We start from the raw sequence: 19,690 nt of genomic DNA, 5'->3' as shown, positions 1-19,690 counted from the left end.
GAATGTTAAAACACGATTAATAGTTTCGTTCATTGATACCCTAAAAATAATAGCCCGCGCAATTCAAAAACAAAAGGGGCTTAGGGGCTTTAGTCCTATCGTTGCAGCAAACAAATCAGAAAAGAAACGCGATGTTCACGTCCGTCACTTGAATTCGTCGCAAAAAATAATTGACTCGTAATTTTAATTTGCTTCGCTGCGGCACTTTGGTTTGTGTATGCTAGTTTGTTATTGCAGCTAACAAAGCATGTCGCTGCGCTGGCTTGTTTGTGTTCCCCCGTAGAGCATCGAAACCCGCCTCCGATCGCCAGAGGTGACAGGTTTTTTACCCACTTTGGCAGTCGCGTAAACTGCTGAAAGGTATCCGTACCGTACATGACGACCAATGAGAGCGACGTAGACGCTGTGAGCTTATTTGCGTAACACTACCCCGGAGCTGGCGCAGCACTTAAAGGAGCTGTGCAACAATTCCAGTCATTTGCTTAAATACTTTCGGAACTGATTTCTCGAACTTTTTGAAGTAAACAACAACAACAAAAAAAAAAAAACCTTTTGCCGGCATGTCCTAGTTTTTATTAAAAAAACAAAAACTGACAAAAAATAAGTTTTTCGGCACCTCTCAACTCCTTCACCATCTTCCGAGTCATGTGCTCTGTGACGTGAATAAGGGACGCGCGGGGTTCCGGTGAAGTTCTCTCTCTAGAGCCATCAGTGAGCAGCGAGAACTCACCCGCTCGCGACCACGTGACCACGTGCTTGCGCAGCGCGATCAACATGGCGAAAGGAGGAAAGTCTCGTCCGGGCCCGGCCATCCCCGTCCGGCTCTGCCCCCGTCCCCCTCCGGCTTCTAACGGCTTTCCCGGTAGCAACAACAAGCAGAAGCTGCACAACAAACAGCTTGAGCTCGTTCGGAAACACCAAAAGGTAGTTCCGCACCACGACAGAACACGGAACGTTTCCAACATCGTCCGATGAGTCAAGTGCACAGACTACCGCACCACATCAATCGCAGAAGGCCCCTCAACTTGTCTGGACAGCCATTCCAGAACGGCTCACACAATTGACGACACTCATTGAGGACTGTTTGCACAATGGCTAACCCCGCGATGCGTCCTTCACAAGACGGAATTATACAGTGCAACTGTAGGGGCGCTACCTCTAAAATTGAAGAAATCAAAACGAAACTCCAGTACAACAAGCTACATGTATGGGATTTAATTTTCAAGGACCACAATAAACTATGTGATTTAGCCTATTTTACTGGCTACCGTGATCAATTTATCCCTGATCAGCGCGAAACCTCAACTATATCAGCACCGGGCAAAGAAGCAGTATTTGTATCGAGTAGGATACAACAAACATTCTTTGATCTTGGAATATAGTTTAACTGTAAGCAAGAAGTTGTCGGTGTGCTCACATTTCTTGTCAAGACCTATGTCATTCTTACATCCTTCCACGCTAGACCACGGCGCACTAGAGCCAAACTTGGATGGATACCGCATTTCCGCACAGCGTATCCGGTGGTCCCTATTCTACTGGGCGCCCTACTGAAAAAAACTATATGAACCCATACGGCAAACCATATGGAATAGTATGGATCTATATGGTTCCATATGGCCAACCGTATGGCATGGTATGGATTCATACGGTTCCATATGGCTGAACCATACCGAGCCATACCATACACATATGGTTCCGTATAGTTGGATATGGCTGAACCATACGAAGCCATACCATACACATATGGTTCCTTATAGTTGGATATGGCTGAACCATACGGAGCCATACCATACACATATGGTTCCGTATAGTTGGATATGACTGAACCATACCGAGCCATACCATACACATGTGGTTCCGTATGGTTGTATAGTCTAGCCCATACAAAACTATATTCATTCATAGGGTCGCACCAGTACCATATACTCAACCGTTTACGTTCATATGACTGCAAACAATTCCACCTTATTGTCACGCGCGTCGCCGACCAAGCGCTCGTGGCCGAATGTTTATCATCTTTAAATCCTACGCAAGGGGCTCGAGGTTTGATGCCTGGGAGCGGGCGCGCCTTCTTGTTATTTCTGTAAATTTTGAGTTCTGGTAAATTCGAGAACCCTGTTGCTTATTTGTTGTTTGAATGTTCTATGGGCCGAACCTCCTTCGCTGATTTTTTCAGGAGCCCACTTGTGTACATAAGGAGCTCCGTGTTGCGAGCCGGGGTCAGTCTCGCCCCAGCATTTGATTGGAAGTGGATATTCTGCTGGTAGCTGGCACACCAGGGAAAAAAAATGCCGGCCGTTGTCCCATATCGGTCTCGTATAAAACAAATTGTGAAAACAGCAATTCGAAGTTGTAAAGTGGCGCAGTGGTAAGGTGTCTGTTTCATAATCAGTAGAACACTGGCGACACTGGTTCAATCCTGTTACAGGTTCGGTGAAAAAAAATATATTCTATGCAAACAAATTTATAATTTTGATAGGACCGCTAACCGGACGATAGGTCTACGCCCTGGTGACGGACTCACAGTGAGGGAAGAAGGAAGAACACAGACTCCTTTCTTTCCAACCACAGTGTGGTTTACTGAAAATCCGATAGATATAAAACAAAACAAACAAAACTCCCGACAGCGAGGCACAACGGACCGCCCCACAGAGAAAGCGCTCAGGCGCGACTTATCATGGAAACACGGCGCTCGTTCAAAGAACATTTTCTGCAAACTCAAAGGAAAAAAAAAAAAAATTAAAAGGGGGATAAACTATACAAAGTAATATGGGGGTGAGTGGCGCGAACCTGAGTCCGGTGAGTGATATGGGGGTGACGCGGCCTCTTGCGATGTCGACCGAACTCGGGAGGTCGATGTGCGCTTGGGTGCTGTCGGCGTGGCTCCTCGGCGCAGGCACTCACCCACGAACGCACACACACTTGGGCGCCCAAAGCAGCGCTTGGACCAGGGAGCCCAAACACCTCCCGCGCTCAGCCTTCCGTCGCTACCGCAGTCCCGCCCAAACTTCGCGTTGCGTTCACCCCCCGGCCAAGTCTTCGCGCACACTCCCTTGGCTCGGCTCGGAATCAAGCCGAGGTCCTCACTTTCCCAAATTCTAGCGGCAGACACCACTCTCCCTCGCCCCCCCCCCCCCCCCCAAAAAAAATAAAATAAATAATTGTTTTTTCTGCAGTTGTAACAACAAAATACATTTAAAAAAAAAACAAAAAAAAACGTCCCAGGCAAGTTCCGCAGTGAGCCTACCCCAGCTAACCATAAAGCGCACCCCCACTCCGACATCTGGAAGCTATTCCCAACATTCCGGGAAGCGAGTCGCCCATCGCTACCAACTCTCCGTTTCACCTTCAGACCGAGCGCAGTGGACGCCACGAGCCATCCCAGCCGATCCAGCGCCGGGAAAAAGTCGCGTGACCTGCCGGTGGGGCGGGGCGACACAGGGAGCTCAAGGTCGCATGACACTCCCTCAACGCCACATTGGCTGGGATGGCTCCTAGCGTTCCCTGTGCTCGGGCGGAAGGTGAAACGGAGCAACTTCGCGAGAAATGTCTTCGGGACGAGGGAGGGGCCAGGGGGCCATAAAACAGAAAGCGGGCGAGGCGAACGAGGCCCGAACCACCCTGCCGCTCAACGCGCGGGGCAAAGGAGCGTCCGGCGATCGGATGCGCTTCCTCGCGAGAACTCCAAAAAATAAATAAATAAATAATAATAATAATAATAATAATAATAATAATAATAGTCGAATTCTGTGACAAATCCCTATAACGCAGGGGTCTCCAAACTTTTTGGCCAAGGGGCCGGATTGGGGACCTCTCGCAGTCTCGAGGGCCGGAAAACAAATACATGTTATAAATCATTAAAAACAATATTAATAAGCCCTGATGAGCATTTAAATAGAGGAACTCAAGTTAGAGTAAAAACGAGAAGCAATCAAGGGTGGATTAATACATATACTTTATCTCGAAATTCAGCATATAGGTAATTGTGACATACGATAAGTGTGACCCAGATAACCCACCAGGCACAAATCAAAGCGCATATGAACTCTGGAATATTCGCACAGATAAAAAAACTAACGAGAACGGTAAAACTGTGATGACAATATGCAATAGTTATCACACATGACTCATATCACAATATACACGAGAACGGAAAGAAATTTTAACGTAGTTACAGATATGAAGCAGGAGACTAAGCACGGTGAACCTGATGATGACAACATACGACTATATGCCACAAAACACTAAGCAGTATTTGAGCCGGAATGCATCAGATTTTCGACACATTTACTCGGACATGAGGTGCAGGACTAATGTGAGCGGTGTAGCTGATCCTTCGGCTTTATTATTTCGCTGAACTGCGGCTTCAAGCTTGATGAGCCAATAATTAGGAGGGACTTCAAGTGTTCAACAGACACGTTAGCTCTGTATTTGGATTTTACGTACTTCATCCTTGAAAATGTCTGCTCACAAAGGTATGTAGTGCAAAAAAAAGCAGTTTATTTCAGGTTTGGAAATTGCTCAGAGCCCAAGGATTTGTAAAACTGTATAAAATTTCCTACCTTGTAGTTTTCCTTCAGAATGTAGTTTGACTGTAAGTCAAACTACCATTTTGAATAAACTACAAACTGTAAGTCAAACTACAAACTAACTCTCCTATCGAAGTCAGAAAGCCGTTCGAAAAATTGCCTCTGAAGGTATCTGAGGATTTCCATTGCGAAGAATGAGGGGAATTCCACATCAGTCTCTGTACGGAGCTTTGCACAATAGGGGAAGTGATCCCAGGTCTGGTTTCACACTTGTCTTTCGAAGAGCTGTAATTTCACCCTGAATCCTTTAATATCCATGGATACGTCATGAATAAGACGTGTCTCGCCTTGCAATCTCACATTCAGCTTATTCACGTGCTCCGTCAGGTCTACACAGAACGACAATTTCCAAAGCCACTTACTGTTCGAAAGCAGCGGTTCGGGCCGCTTCTTGTCTGCGAGAAATTTCCTTATTTCTTCTCTAAGGTTGAAAAAACGCGAAAGCAGTTTACCGCAACTCAGCCATCGCACGCCAAACGTCTACAAACTCCGATTCACCATCTTTTAGGAATTCACGAAACTGGCTATGATTAAGCCCATGCGACATTATGTAATTCACGGCTGAAACCACAGCTTTTAAAACACACGACATGTCCACATATCTCCCACAGAGTGCCTGCTAAAGAATCGTACAGCCCCCCCTACCCTACCCCCCCCCCCCCCCCCCCCCCAACGCACCGCTTGCGCGGCTGGAGCCGCGTTCGAGATTCTTCTATCCTTCGTCCTCCCCTAAGCTGACAGTGCACTGAAAGCTGCATACCCGCTAAACCAGTCAACTCCCGGTCTTTTGCCACGTGATCACACCCTCTCTGCATATTATTCACGAGTGGAGAGCGAGATCTGGCGATAAGAGACATGCAGTTGATTGGTCCGGCGAACACGCAGCTTCCACCGCACTGTCAGTTTTCGTGTGAACCGAGCATTCAAAATGCCTTTTTCGCTTCGGCGTCGAGCGAGAAATACGATGAGGTGTTCTCTCTTTCCGGTATGTTCGGTGCTCGTCGCGCCGTCGCGTCTTTACGCGCACTTCTGCCCGCACTGGTAGCAGCGGGCCTATACTGGTAGCGGGCCGTGGGCCGGAGCTCAATATAAGCACCATGGCCAGCCGCGGGCCGGTCAGAAAGCCTCCGCGGGCCGGATTTGGCCAGCGGGCCAGGATTTGGAGTCCCCTGCAACGCTTAATTTTCTTTCTTTCTTTCTTTCTTTTTTTTTTTTTGCTGAGGCATTTGGTGATATTTACAACATTTGTTTTCTACAATTAACAAAGAAAAAAAAAACGAATATTGTCTACGAAACTTTGCTGAACTAAACGGTAAGTGGAGGACAGTGGGGTAAGTGGAGGACGGGAGGCACTCACTTGATCGAATGACGTTTTAGCGAACGCCCACTAATGAGCAGCCGCAGACTGTCGCTGCGAAGCGGCGCGAACGCAGGCGGGGGGTTAACACGATCTCCAGTGATACACGCGCCGTCCGAAATTGCTGGCAATTTTTCCCCGGGCTGTTGTGCCAGCTGCCGCAAAATAGCCCCACCCGCGTTTCATCCTGCGGTTCTTCCGTCATCGCCGCCTGCGACGCTAGTCTTTTTCTATTTTGTTTTGGGCACAAGTTTGCCCCATTAATCGTTTAGTTTGCTTCTATTTTCATCGCCTCATCAATCGTCATTCGTGAAATTCTGGTGGAGGTGCGGGCTAACGCAGCCCATGAAGCGTACCCCTCCGAGGCTTCGCAGCCAAAGCCCAGTCCCCCACTCAAGAGTACCATCCGCACAAACTACGAAGACCCAAGGAAGCCGCTGCACCCAAGGCCTAACCCCGGAATTCTGACTTTTGCCACTCAAGAACACGCAACCAACGAGGCCGACGATGGAAAACCAGTTGTTGCAGACCCCGGTTGCCCCGCCGTCGTATACGTGCCTATCGCACCCCGGACTCCAACGCCTTTCTTCGGTGAGGTCCAAGAGGACATCAAGGATTGGCTGCGACACTATGAAAGCGTAGCCCGCCACAACGAATGGACGACTGAGCAGTGCCTCCACAACCTCTACCTCTCGCTTGAAGGCACTGCGAGGCACTGGTTTGATAACCACGAAGCCTCTTTCACTACATGGAAGTCCTGCCCACCGAATTGAAGCAAACGTTCATCAACCACCACCATCGACAGTGAACGGAGGACTTTCTCCAAATAGAAGGGTGCAGGGCCTCAACGATACCATGACCAGCTTTCTTGAAGATGTCATGGGCCTCAGTACCCAAGCCGATCCAGAGGCAGCTGAGGGAAAGAAACTTTGCGTCCTTAAGGATGGCGTGAAGGGTGAAATTTTCAAAGTACTCGTTCGCAATCCCGACAGCCGTCGACGGTCTTGTGACTGCAGCCAGCAACATCGAGCGGGCGCTGTCGTCTTGTGCAAGCCATTACCATCGACTTGCTGGCGTGACTGCTCCTCCAATCGTAACATCTTTCCGACTGGACCTAACCAGTGCCGGTGCCGACAGACTTCGGGAAATTGTCTGCGACATCGTCCGGGAAGACCGCTGCTGATCGCCCGTCCTCTCTCTCACTCACCGAAGTCGTGCGAAAGGAGGTTCACCAAGCCTTCCAGCCTTAGGCTCCTGTCACCGTATCAGCACCGGAGGAGATCACTGATCAATTAGATACGCCGCAGTGGTCCGCCGAACACCACCACCTCCGCGTCCGTACAAGGCAGCCCCCCGACATGAAGCTCCCTCGCCACGCAGTATCCCCGACACCAGGAAGATTGGGCGCACGTCCGCCGAGAACAAGCTTTGTCAAGAAAGACTGACCTGTGGCGAACAGCCGACCGACCCCCGCTCTGCTACATCTGCAAGGAAGCCAACCACATCTATCGTGGATGCTCCTACTGCCGACTTGGGCTGCGTGGGTTCGACCTGGACGACCACGCCCGAGGTACGGTGAACACCCTCACAACATCGAAGAGTACCTCCGATGTTAGCCATCCTCACCTCTCTCTGTTGTGAATCCACCGCCTCTCTGTTGTGAATCCCGCTCACCATCACCAAGACGTTCAGCGTGTCCAGTGCCACGACCCCGACGACAGAGCCTGTATCCCAGGGACTCCGGGGCAGGAGGGGTCCAGATTCCCCCCAAGATTTCTCAGGACGGGGCTGAGGCCCCCCCTCCGACTTCGAAGAAACGCAAAGCTGTTTATTCATCTATTGTAATTACTCCAGTCAGCGAGGCGGCAGAAGAGGCCGGATCAACGCCAAATAACCTTCTTCCGCTTTGCCCAACAAGGTGGACTGTCAGAATGAAGTCAATGAAAAGGTTCGCTGAAAACCTAGTTCAGGAGACACTGAACGAGCTGCTACAAACAGAATATTCGATTGCAGACAACAGCAGGGCCATTTTGAACGGTTATGGGAGGCTTCTGAAAATGTTTGAAACACTGCTAGGAATAAACATTTCTATAGCTATGTTCGGTCCATGCGAAGAGCCTGCGAGGGTACTGCAACGTTCAACGTTTTGCACCGCAGGTATCGGAGGCAATGTCCCATCTGCGGTCTGATGTCGCGTTTGAAGAGTTGTGGGACTGCGCGAGCTCAACTGCAATGCGGCTAGTTTGAAGGACCTGCGCAGCGCAAAGCCAACAAAACCGCCAAAAAGGCTCAAAATGAGCAACAATCCTTCTTTACCAGTTGTACTCGATTGCAAGGCAGCGTTACGGAAGGAGTACTTGGAGGCTATAGACTGCATTCCGAGTGAAACTCAACGGCGGTTTGAATAGCCTGGTATGAAGCAGGCTAGTAAAACTAGAGAGCATTTTAACGCTGATGGGGGAAGACAGTTCACTACAGATGACCTGAAAAAGGCCCTAGGAGCTGCATGCATGTGATTTTGACCTGGCCCGACTCTGCGCAGTTTTTACTTTTGCCGACTCTTTTAAGCAACCTTGATTCCCTCACAATTGACTTCATATTGAGGACACTACACGCAAAATCCGACGAAATTCGTGACCTCCTGGACCAAGTCGTAAAATATATGAAACTTCTTCATTCTGAGCCTGCATCTGTCGCTTCGGGGGAGCGCTCGTTTAGTGCCTTATGCCGCATTAAAATGCATCTATGCAGCCGCATGATTCAAGGGAGGCTAACATGCCTCCTCATTTTGTGCATTCAAAAAGGAAGAGTGTCGAGCTCAACCTGGACGACATCATCAAAACATTTGTCTCCAGGACCGCCGAGCGATGGGCGACTTTTAGTCTTCTTCGAGACGATCAACGCACGTGGCTTTGGGGCCTACATGTGGATCTGTTTCCTTCAGCACGCCTTTGTGCACATTTTCAAAATATGCATTAAGATGTCATTGAATATATGTAATTATCTTGGTTTACTTGTTCATTTCATAGTGTGGATGTCTTTTTGAATGAGCATTTCAAGAATAATAAACGTGATTCTCTGCAAACTCAGTTTTGCAATGCTGTGTATCCCCGTAGGAATTTTTAAATTGTCTGAAGCACTGTGCGTAAGTGTTTTTGCCATATTAGTGAGTTTTGGTGGATCGTACCTAAAAGCTTTGAGGGTCAGAATGTGCATGCGCAAAAAAGCAGTACAGTTGAACCTCAATTTAACGAAACCCGATTTAACGAGCAAATTCGGATTCCCCGCGCAGCCTATCCCGAAGAATGTCTTTCTCGACTTTACGAAGTTCCCGATTTAACGAAATAATTAGGGGGTCCCGGCGACTTCGCTAAATCGAGGTCCAACTGTATTGCATTCTATGCGTGTGGATTTCTGACCCACAACTGTGTTGCGTACGAGCCATTAAAACTCCCTACTGTTGTTATAAAGCAGGAAGGAAAAGTGATTGCACATGCTAAGTAAGGAACTTCATGCAAATAATATTTGATATTTTAATAAACAGTAAGTAAAAATAAAATTACAGAAATTTGGCTGCAGCCCTTGTCTCCTATAATAAAATATGCAAAAACAAAATGCTTGACTTCAGCCCCCCCACTCAAAATCTACTTCCGGAGCCAGGAAAACTAGCTGCGGCAACGCCTGGAGGTGGTGTTGCCGAAGACGATTGAAGTCAAGAGCCTCCAAGAACGCAGGAGCACATCCACTCTTCCGAAGCCACGTATCGCAATGACGCTCCTGCAACAGTGCGCAACAACCTAAACGTTACTGAGGGCCACGACGCATCAGCACTTGTGGACACCGGAGCAGACTACACAGTTTTGAGTGGGAGACTCTCTCACCGCCTTCAAAAAGTGACGATGCTGTGGGATGGGTCACAGATACGAACCGCTCGAGGACACATCACGCCTGTCAAAAGATGCACTGCTTGCGTCAAAATTCACGGCGAGACGTGTCTTGTAAAATTCGTCGTTCTACAAGACTGTGCCAGAGACGTCATTCTCGGCATGGACTTTGTGTGAATACGGCGCCGTCATCGACCTTGGAGAGAACAGATTGACGTTGCGGACACCTGTTCGGCCTTCAGAAAAACCCCAAACAGCGTCAGCCACCGTCCGAGTATCTGCCGACCACGAAAACCTGCCGCCACAATCATGTTGTTGTACCCGTCGTAGCAGATTCAGCTACCTGCGGAGAAGTTGTTCTGGAAGGCAACATTCAATTGCTCCTGCGAAAACGAATAGGCATCACAGGAGAAATAACTGAACTTTAGGATGGGCGCACTGCGGTCCTCATGACGAACTTCCGACAAGAAACGCAACACCCCTTGAAAGATATCACTGTGGGCCATGTCGAGGAACTCCGGAACTAAGCCGAAATCACCGCAAGAACTGAAGAGTCCTCGTCACCTCAGCAAGACAGTATGTCTCCCGCACAGCTCGACATTGACCCGAGCTTCCAGACCCGAAACGACGGCGCTTGATTAACCTCCTCGCCGAATACCGGGATTGCTTTGCGACGTCGTCGAAGGTGAGCAAAACCACCACCGTTGAGAAGCACTGCATTATTACCGAGGATGACGTGCTCCCTGTGCATCGGTCACAATACCAAGTCTCCATAAACGAAAAGGGGGTCATTCAGGAGCAAGTACATGAAAATGCGGAACAACGATATAATCCAGCCTTCAAGCAATCCGTGGGCCTCATCAGTAGTACTGGTTAAGACGGAACGCTTTGGTTTTGCGGGGACTATCGGCAGCTGAACACAGTGACGAAGAGATATCTATCTACTTCCTTGCATCGACCAAATGCTAGACCGGCTGTGTCACTCTCGGTATTTTTCATCGATGGACTTGAAGAGCAGCTACTAGCAGATCGAAGTTGACAAACAGGACCGAGAGAAGATAGCCTTCGTCACGCCGGATGAACTGTAGGAGTTCAAGGTAATGCACTTCGGACTATGCACGGCGCCAGCAACTTTCCAGCGTGTCATGTACACCGTACTGGCGATACTGAAGTGGCAGACCTGTCTTGTCGACCTCGACGACGTCATAGCGTTTTCAAGTTACTTCGACGTGCACTTGCGACGACTCCGAGCTGTTCTCCAGTCCGCCGGACTCGCACTCAAGCCGTCAGACTGTTCTTTCGCCTCTGACGAGTTGATGTTCCTAGGCCACATGGTTAGTAACATTGGCGTCTGCCCAGGCCCCAAGAAAACTCGTGCAGCCGCGGGATTTCCAGCGCAGACAGACAAAAAGGCCATGCAAAGATTCTTTGGACTTTGTGCCTACTTTCGACGTTTGTTTGGGATTTCGCAAGGATTTCTGCACCGCTCACAAACCTTACGAAAGATGCCGAGATGTTTGAATGGGCCGAGGAGCAACAGCAGGCATTCGCAGGCTGAAGCGAATACTCTAGACTTCTCCTGTTCTTAGACCCTTTGAATAGGACGCAGAAACCAAGATTCACACAGAAGCTAGTAGTGCAGGACTCGGGGCGGTACTGGGTTAAGTGCAAGGAGGCACTTAACCCAGCACCCTTTGGTACTGGGTTGCCCTTTGGTGAACACTTTCAACTGATCTTACAAGATAAACCTAATTGGAGTTTTGTATGAAGCTGCAGTACCCTAGGTGTTGCAGGACCAAGGCTGTGGAAGGCATTTAAGTGTGTTATGGCCTGTTCTACTAGGCATGCGAAGTACAAAATTCAGCATTCCACACGTTTTGGACAAAATTGTTGACATGCTGTGAGAAGAAATGTAGCTGAATGTTTATTGCAGACCTTCTCAATGTTGTTCTGCAAACCCTCGTGGTTTCTGGGGTCACCTGATAAGCGGCACCAACATCCGGTTGTCCGTAACAGCAGTGGAGTCGATTGCAGAGAGGCATTATTATGATTAATAAATATGTTGAGAACAATTGGACTGGGCACACTGTCTCACGGAACTGTTTAGCACTTGGGCCACTGGAAATGGTTCCATGGTATGTACTGCACTCTGAGCGACTCAACTTCAAGAGTTCTAGTATGCACACATTTAATTCGTGTTAATGAGCACCAGTGGCTCGCTGGGCAAGCCGTAGGACTCAGCTTTCACGAAAGGCGGGGCAGAACTCGCAGCATAACAGCACCTTGCCATGCTTGTCGGAGGTTCATACTCCAGGTTACGGCGTCGCCAAAAGGGTAATCGGAAAGGTACCAGGACCAGCACAGCTCTACACTTCTTAGAACGATCCTTTCTGTAAGCAGTGTTCTCCACTGTATCAATCGACAAGGTGACCGCCATAAACCGAATCGTGCATCCACGTTTTACGTACCGCTAGAACCGTCGTGGGATGAGTATCGAGAGTGAGTAAAGGTGCATCAGCTTATTCGGGACCAAGTGCCCATTTTGAGAATTACACTGAGAGTTGAAGCAACACAGAAGGCTCGCGTCTCGCAGCGTCGCCTGTAGAATGACCGTTCGGAGCGTCGGGACACTGTGAAGGTAACACCATTCACATCGAAGAGCTCACCACTGAAGGGGGGTTACCGAGTTTTTAAGAGCCACTAATCGTAGTAATCGCATTCCAAAGACGCCGGGTTGTCGTAGATTGTCTTTCACCAGCTAGGTCATGTAGGGCTGAGGCCAAGGCTGGGGGATCCGACGCCGGAAACGTGCAGGAACCAAGCAGACGACGTGAGGCTCGCGGAGTCCGAGCCACGATCCGAGAAGCCCTAGTTGCAGCCTTGCCTCCGAGAAGACTGGATATTCTTTCCGGCGGGCACACAATACTTAGACAGCACGCCTGCGGCTGATGCGGATCGCAAGAGGTGGATAACAGGACGATCAGTGAACAGCCAATAGGTCCAGCACGGCACAGAGCACAAACAGAGGCGATTGTCGCCGCCATGTTAAAATAAAACGAGGCTGAGCCAGGCCAAGCTTTAGTTTAGTACACGCATACTTTATTACAAATAAATATATAAATGTTGAAACAGTTTTTATTTATGTTTAAAATTTGTAATGTAAGTCGATTAAAACAGGAACATTTACGTTGCGTCAAATGAGTTTCGTCGTAACACCTGTCGTCAAACCAGCGAACGTCGCCGCATCGCCATCGCCATCGTCACCAAAATCAAAAACAAACCAAGCTGCAAACTCTGGGGCCACCGTATTTCGGGCGGTTTCAGGCCTTTAGGCTTACGGAAAAACATCGAAGAACGTTCTTGAAGAAACAAAGTGTCCCAGGTGCTGGCGTGCCCATAGAGCCAGCTGTGGGTTTCAGTCTACTTGGTGAGTACTTTTCCAGCCCTTTCTTTTCGGAGCGTGTATGGCGTGTTCTTGTGTGTGCAGGCAGCGTGAAAGCGGACGTGTGCGGTTCCTTGTCGCACACATTCTTTGCGCATTGGATGACCCTCAAGCTTTTTCCAAGGAAGTACCGGAACCGACCTGTCACTGAGCGAGCAGTCAAATGGCGGGAACGGACCCAGAGGCAAGTTCCCACGGGGGCGTGGGGCGCCGAGCGAGGCGCTTGGTGAGTGATCGGGGAGCTTTATCTCTTAGATCGGTGTTCAAGGCTTGAGTCCTGCAAATCGGGTGGCGGCTTGGTACCACCTAGCTAGGCGGTGTGTTTTGCGGAACCCATGACTGCTGAAGGTACCAGTTTGCGTCCTAGCGCTCATATTTGCACCCCGTTTGTTTCCACTGTGGGAGGTCGGATCCAAGTTCGATTTTCGTCCTGGGAAACTACTCGAAATATTGCGTGACCTGCGCCTTTGGAAGTACCGTCTGTATTGGTGACGTTGCTTGCGAAGAGTATAAGGAGTTATTTTTCGACTGTGGCACGGACTTTTTATACAAAGTGCTGTATATGTAGCGCTCATTTACTAATCCTCTGGCAATACTTTATTGTGAAGGTCGGGAGAAAAAAAACGCGCATTGAGTAGTGCCAAAGAAAACAGAAAAAAAAGGTGTTCCAAACAACTTGAGGAGACCATGAGCTGATTTTCAAGCTACTGCCTCCTCAGTTCATAAGCAAAGTAAGAAATCACGTGGTCTTATTTCACTGGAACCCAAAGTTTTCGCAGCAGTCTGAGAGTCAGCGAGAACAAAGCCTTTGATAAAATTCACGCTTTACATTTTTGCAAGCACCAACAGCCAAAAAGTATAAATTACGTGTAAGCGATTGAGCGAGCGAAGAGACAAGCAATGGCAACCATTTTGCTGTCACTCAGTCAGTCTCGCGACAAGGTAATCGCTTGAAAGCGACGGGAGCAAGCAGTCAAGTAATTGAGCGACATTTTCTAGAAATCCAAAAACCGAGCTACAGTGACAAGTCTCAGTTGCTCGTCTCGTTGCTTGCTAAACCGCTTACATGCGTTTCAGCCTTTATTGTGCGAATGCGAGAGACGTGCCACGAGTGAGTGCTGTGTTGCCAATCATTTCATTTAATTTATTTTCACCTTAAGGGCATGGTCAGGATTCGTGCAGTGTGCAACTCGTGCACTGGCACTTACGTGCCATTGTTATACAAATAAAGACAAACAAGAAAAGGAAGCTCATTAATCATACACAGTGGCAATAAAATACTTTTAACAAGAAAAATGAATCCGTAAGCTTGCTAGAAATACTTCTGGGATTACGATGGTGGATGGTAGGCTGTTCCAGTCGCAGATGGCTTGAGAAAGGAAAGACTGATTGAATGCGTTTGTGGAACTGGAAATACAAGATGATGTTCATTCCGGAGGTGGTGATAAAGAGTTCTTGAGGTCGGGGCAATGATAGTCGACTTTATGAAGGAGGCAGAGGCGAGATAGCTTTATGCCGAGCTGCAAAGAATTCACTTCTAAGTACCTCTCCTTTCAGGGCTATATTGCCATTTGCTTACAAGTGCTGCATGGGCCTCGTGCACTGGCACTTACACGCCAGTTCCAAAACTAACACAAACACATCAGGGGGTTTTAGGCGGGTTAGCCATCCTACAAAATGGTGCTGCTCAGTTAATTTATATCAAGTTCAAAATGAACAGCACTCTTCATTGATGGCTGATTCACACGACGAACTGATCCACACAAAGGAGCACACTCACAAACGACAGGCAGGACGTACCAAACATGTTCGCGGCCCCACACTGCTGAGAAACTCTAACATTGTGCGATCACACTGTGACACAGTTGTCACAAATCGAAATCAACATTTTCTACTTTAAAAAAAGAACTCTGCGCCACTGTTACGTGCAGAGGGAGACTTAACACAATGATAGGCTTAGTGCGAAGCACCATTAGCTTTAATAAACAAAGTCATGATAAAAACACAAGCGTAGTCCTACTCGAGGAGACTTTGGCGTAGAAGCGACGAAGTCCTGGGCTCGCCACGGGGCATTTGGAGACGCCTTCACTCACTCCGTGCTTGCGCCTTCAATACACCACAGCCACAAGAAAGTATTGGTGCCGCGAACTTTTGGCAAACCGGATTTTTAGGTCGAGCATTTGGGGTTCGCTGTGTCAAACCGGTTCGACAAACCTTCGAAACTTTTAACCAGATTTGACTTGTTCGACTTTGTGGACAGCGTGGCAAGACCATGATACAAGCATGTCTAGGTCTACAAAAATTGTGTTTCACTCAAAAGGTTATTTTAATTTTATAAACAGTTGCAAATAAAAGAAACTAACTCTAACTACTGAACAAGTTAATAACTTACTTTTTTTGTACTGTATTAACTGGAATAACCAATAGGTGCTGCCCTTAATTCATCCCTTAGCCATCACCATCCAATCCGAAGCCAACTGGCCAGCATGTCGCGCGTGCGAACAGCAGTCGAACATTTTTCTAACTTTTCGCAAGAAGTTGGAAAAAGTCGAACCTGGTCAAACTCGAACGTCGGCTGGTTTGTGACACCCCTACAAGAAAGGTCTTGCTGGCTGAACGGTTCATTGGAGATGCAAAGCGCTTCCGTCGTTCTAGACACGATTTGACAGGAGCTTTTTGACGCAGATGAATACCAGAATCTGCACCGTGTCAGCCCGGCAAAGTTCCTCATACCAACTTTTTTGATACGAGAAATGGAATGAAAGAATGTTTTGTGGCAATAGTTGGGGTCATTTTGCTTTAAAAGTCTTACTTCCAATTTTCAGAAAGGCACAAGCATTAGAGACCAGCTGCCTCCACAATCATGCCCCCCTGCTTTCCTGGTAGTTGCTGTCGGTGAGTAACCTGAGCCTTTGGCTTTTCTACCTTTCTAATAGAAATGAATGGTTCTTCTACACGTGCTAAAGTGAGAAGTATGCTACTGCTATGTTTTTCAGTTTTGTAACCCTTTATTTCCTCAGACCAAAAATGTTTCTTCAGCTTGGTTCAGATGCCCAATACATTCATGGAATATTGTGTCCAGAAATTTCAATTGTCCATTGTGTGTATGTGTGGGGGGGGGGGGGGGGGGGGGAGTTTACTTCGCTGGTCCATTTGGTAGACAGGACGTTGTGAGAAAGAGAAGTGTAGATAAAATACAAGTGCAAGTTTTATTATGAAAACCTTTTAATACGGGACTGATGAAAAAATTAGAATATGAAACAATATGATGTCCTGTCTTCCTTTTTCTTGTTACTTTCTGTAACCTAGTCTTGTGACTTAGAATCATATACTACTACATAAGATTCAATGACATGGAAGGTACTGCAGCTCCTTAAACCCTTAAAAAACACATGCAAAGGAAAAAAAACATTGTTTTTTTTTTAAACAGCCTTGATGGAAAAAGATTGCTTTAGAACAAATTTACAACGAAAAAATACAATTTTTAGAGCTATATTTATGGCGCAAAACGAATTTGTAGTTGGCGCCCGTGAGAGCCGTCGCTGGTCACGTGTTAGACCTGTGCACCGCCGCGCTGTGTCGCCGAAGCCGCGGAGACCCGCTGCCGCCGCATGCTGAGCACTGTGCGCTGCCGCTCCAATGCATTTCTCCACGGCGGCGCCGCCGTCGTCGTGCAAGTTTGTGTGCTCTGGGGTGCCGCCGCCGTCATCTTACCGGTGCACAGGTTTATCACGTCTGCTTGCGCTTTTTCAGGAGCTTCCTTTGGGCTCTAAAAGTAACTTATTAATCTTTGTTTTTTGTTGCACTTCAAACGACGATGAATAAGTAACTTTTCGAGACCATACGAAGCATCCGAAAGAGTGCAAGTACCGTAGAATACTGTGCATCCGCCCACACCACACTAAGCGCCCATTCCCAAATTTGTAGGATCTGAGAAAATACACAAAGTACATTTATATGTAAAATTGATGAGCGAAGAAGGGCCCATCCCCGATTTTTTCATGATTATCTCTAAAGTTTGAGTGGGCGCTTGCTCGGTATTTTACGGTACCATGTGACAAATAGCGGCCAATCACGTGATAAATAAGGGCCACTTCTCCGCGGTGCCCGCGGGCGCCAACTACAAATTCGTTTAGCGCCGTAAATATAGCTCTAAAAATTTTTCTTTTTCGTTGTAAATTTGTTTTATGACTTCCTTTTCCTAATCCGGCTGTTTAAAAAAAAAGTTTGCTTTCTTTGCATGTGTCCTTTAACTGTTTTAAGCAAGCCTAGCTCTTCCACCTAGAGCCGTTCCCTAGGCATTTAGGAGGAATGTAGCACGTCCACGCATTCTACCTTGCCCCTTGGCTGTTTTGGACGTCCCAGGCCCGCTCCGAGCTTATTTTGCGGTGCTGCTGAGAGATGGCAGCACGCATATTTTTATTGTACACGTTTTTAAGGATGGCGACCGATTGTGGAGTCACGTGCGGCCCAAGCCGCACAAGCTTTAGAAAAGGGAAAAAAAAAAAAAATTTAGGATGAAAAAATGTAAAACAAAAACCGCTTAAGTGGTTAAGGTGAATATTGTGCGACATTATTATGCAGTTTCCTTGTTTCTTCGAGAATATCTAATTGGATACGAAACACATTTTCATGACGTGCAGGCAACGTCAAGAAAAATGTTAAGTGATTGCAGACTCCGCAGTCCATCTATGGCTGATTTACACGACGTGCTAATCTGCGGATGGGTTTATCACGTGACAAGACGTCCACGGAACGTTAGTCCCCCAAGCGCATCCACACTAAGGAGACGAGCAGGCGACAGCGAGGACATACTATACCTATTCGCAGCCTTGCAATTTTGCGAAACGCCTACATCACAGTGTGGCACTGTTTTCCAAGAGCAGAAGTGATGTTTGCGACTAGGATCACGGTGCTATCATGAAAAGGAATCGTTGTGTGCCGCTGTTACATACCAAGTGGGCTAAAACATAGTGGCAAGCTTAGAGCGAAGTGTCACTTACTTTACTAACGACATGACACAAGTATGATCCTGCTTCAGGAGGCTTCAGCATCATAGCAATGAAGTCCTGGGGTCGCGGAGAGGCATTTGGAAATACCTTTACACACTGCTCGCTTGTGCACCACTCTTCAGCACAAGCCATAAGAAAGGTCTTGCTGGATGGAAAACTGGGTGGATCTGCAGGAAAGATTGCAGCATGCTAGGCGAGTTTTGACAAGCTTTTTGACACCAACCCGGAGGAGTACCAGGACCTGTGGCGTGTCAGCTGGGCAAAGTTCTTGCAGATTCTTTCACGCGTGGAGATTTAAGAGTGGCGCGACAAAGCAATGATCCACTCTCTTTGTTTGACTGATTTGAAAACAAAAATATTCGTGAGCTGTTGCTACTCTACCATAAAAACGCTTTTCGAGTAACTTACTTGCCAAAAATTTGCGATTAAGAAGGCACTCTGCCCTTTCAGTATGAGTGTCCGCGGACGAGGGACAAATCTCAGGAATAGCCTACATGATGGTAACTTGACAAATGGTGCACGGATGAAAATTGCAATTCGATGTATCATGTGAATTTGCCATTATTTGGCAATTATCCTAATATGATCAGTTGATCCTAATTAAGAAAGAACAATTGTTCTCTGAAACAATGTAATGAAAGGAGGTTTTTATAAATAATGCCTGCTCATAATGGAAAAGGCTTGGTGGATCAGAGACTTTCCATAGATCAGATATTACGAATTGCAGGCGTATGCTTAATTGAGAGAAGAGTAAAAGTACAGGCAAGGGTGGTGAATTGCATACATAACTAAACCTGAGACACCGGAAGAAGGACGCGAAAAAGAGAACATCAAACACAACACGTCTCAACCACAGCTGCATTTTTTTTTTTACTTCTTAGTCGGTGGGTTGACTTTGGCCAGTGTGGGAACGTTGAGGGCAGTTCTTTTTTCCCCCTTGCTGACAATCTGGAGGTGTGACTTAGTGTGAGGGTCCTTGGCATTGACTGCGGTTTACCCCTATAAAATGGTGTGGTTTTAGATTTAACCTGCAGCTGTGTTCGAGACATTATGTGTGTCGTCCTCTTTTTTGTGTCCTCCTTTTTCCTTCTTCCGGTGTCTCAGATTTAGTTATATATGCTTAATCCATGCTCAAAGTGAAGACATGAGCTTGTGCTGGCATTGCCAACCTTGTCTGCATGGTCTATGAAAAGTGCTTAATGACTGTGGTTAAGAGAGAGGAGTTTCTGCTTTCAAGAACAGCATGGGGTGAATGGAAAAGTGTTCTCACAAACAATGAATTCTCCGGGTTACCCACTCAGTCTAACGGAAGGATGTAGGATAAGCATTTTGAATTCTTTAGGATTTGCCAAGGGATAAAAAAAAATAAATGCACAGAAAAGTAGGGGGAGGAGAATGGCACAAAC

General features: G+C 47.5%; 1 protein-coding gene across 1 annotated transcript in view; it reads left to right on the top strand.

Moving 5' to 3' along the window:
• The first annotated feature begins 1,091 nt into the window (after positions 1 to 1,091).
• The window catches only part of LOC121835742, a 77,498-nt gene continuing 58,899 nt past the window's right edge, over positions 1,092 to 19,690 (top strand). Inside the window, exon 1 of the mRNA XM_042290214.1 lies at positions 1,092 to 1,205. Within this exon, the coding sequence (XP_042146148.1) occupies positions 1,092 to 1,205 (114 nt within the window). The remainder of the gene's footprint in view (positions 1,206 to 19,690) is intronic.

This window comes from Ixodes scapularis, unplaced genomic scaffold (assembly GCF_016920785.2).
Source record: "Ixodes scapularis isolate PalLabHiFi unplaced genomic scaffold, ASM1692078v2 PGA_scaffold1__304_contigs__length_218370807, whole genome shotgun sequence".
Taxonomy (NCBI): Eukaryota; Metazoa; Arthropoda; class Arachnida; order Ixodida; family Ixodidae; genus Ixodes; species Ixodes scapularis.
The sequence above is the reverse complement of the archived record's forward strand: the minus strand, read 5'-3'. Positions and strand labels throughout refer to the sequence as shown.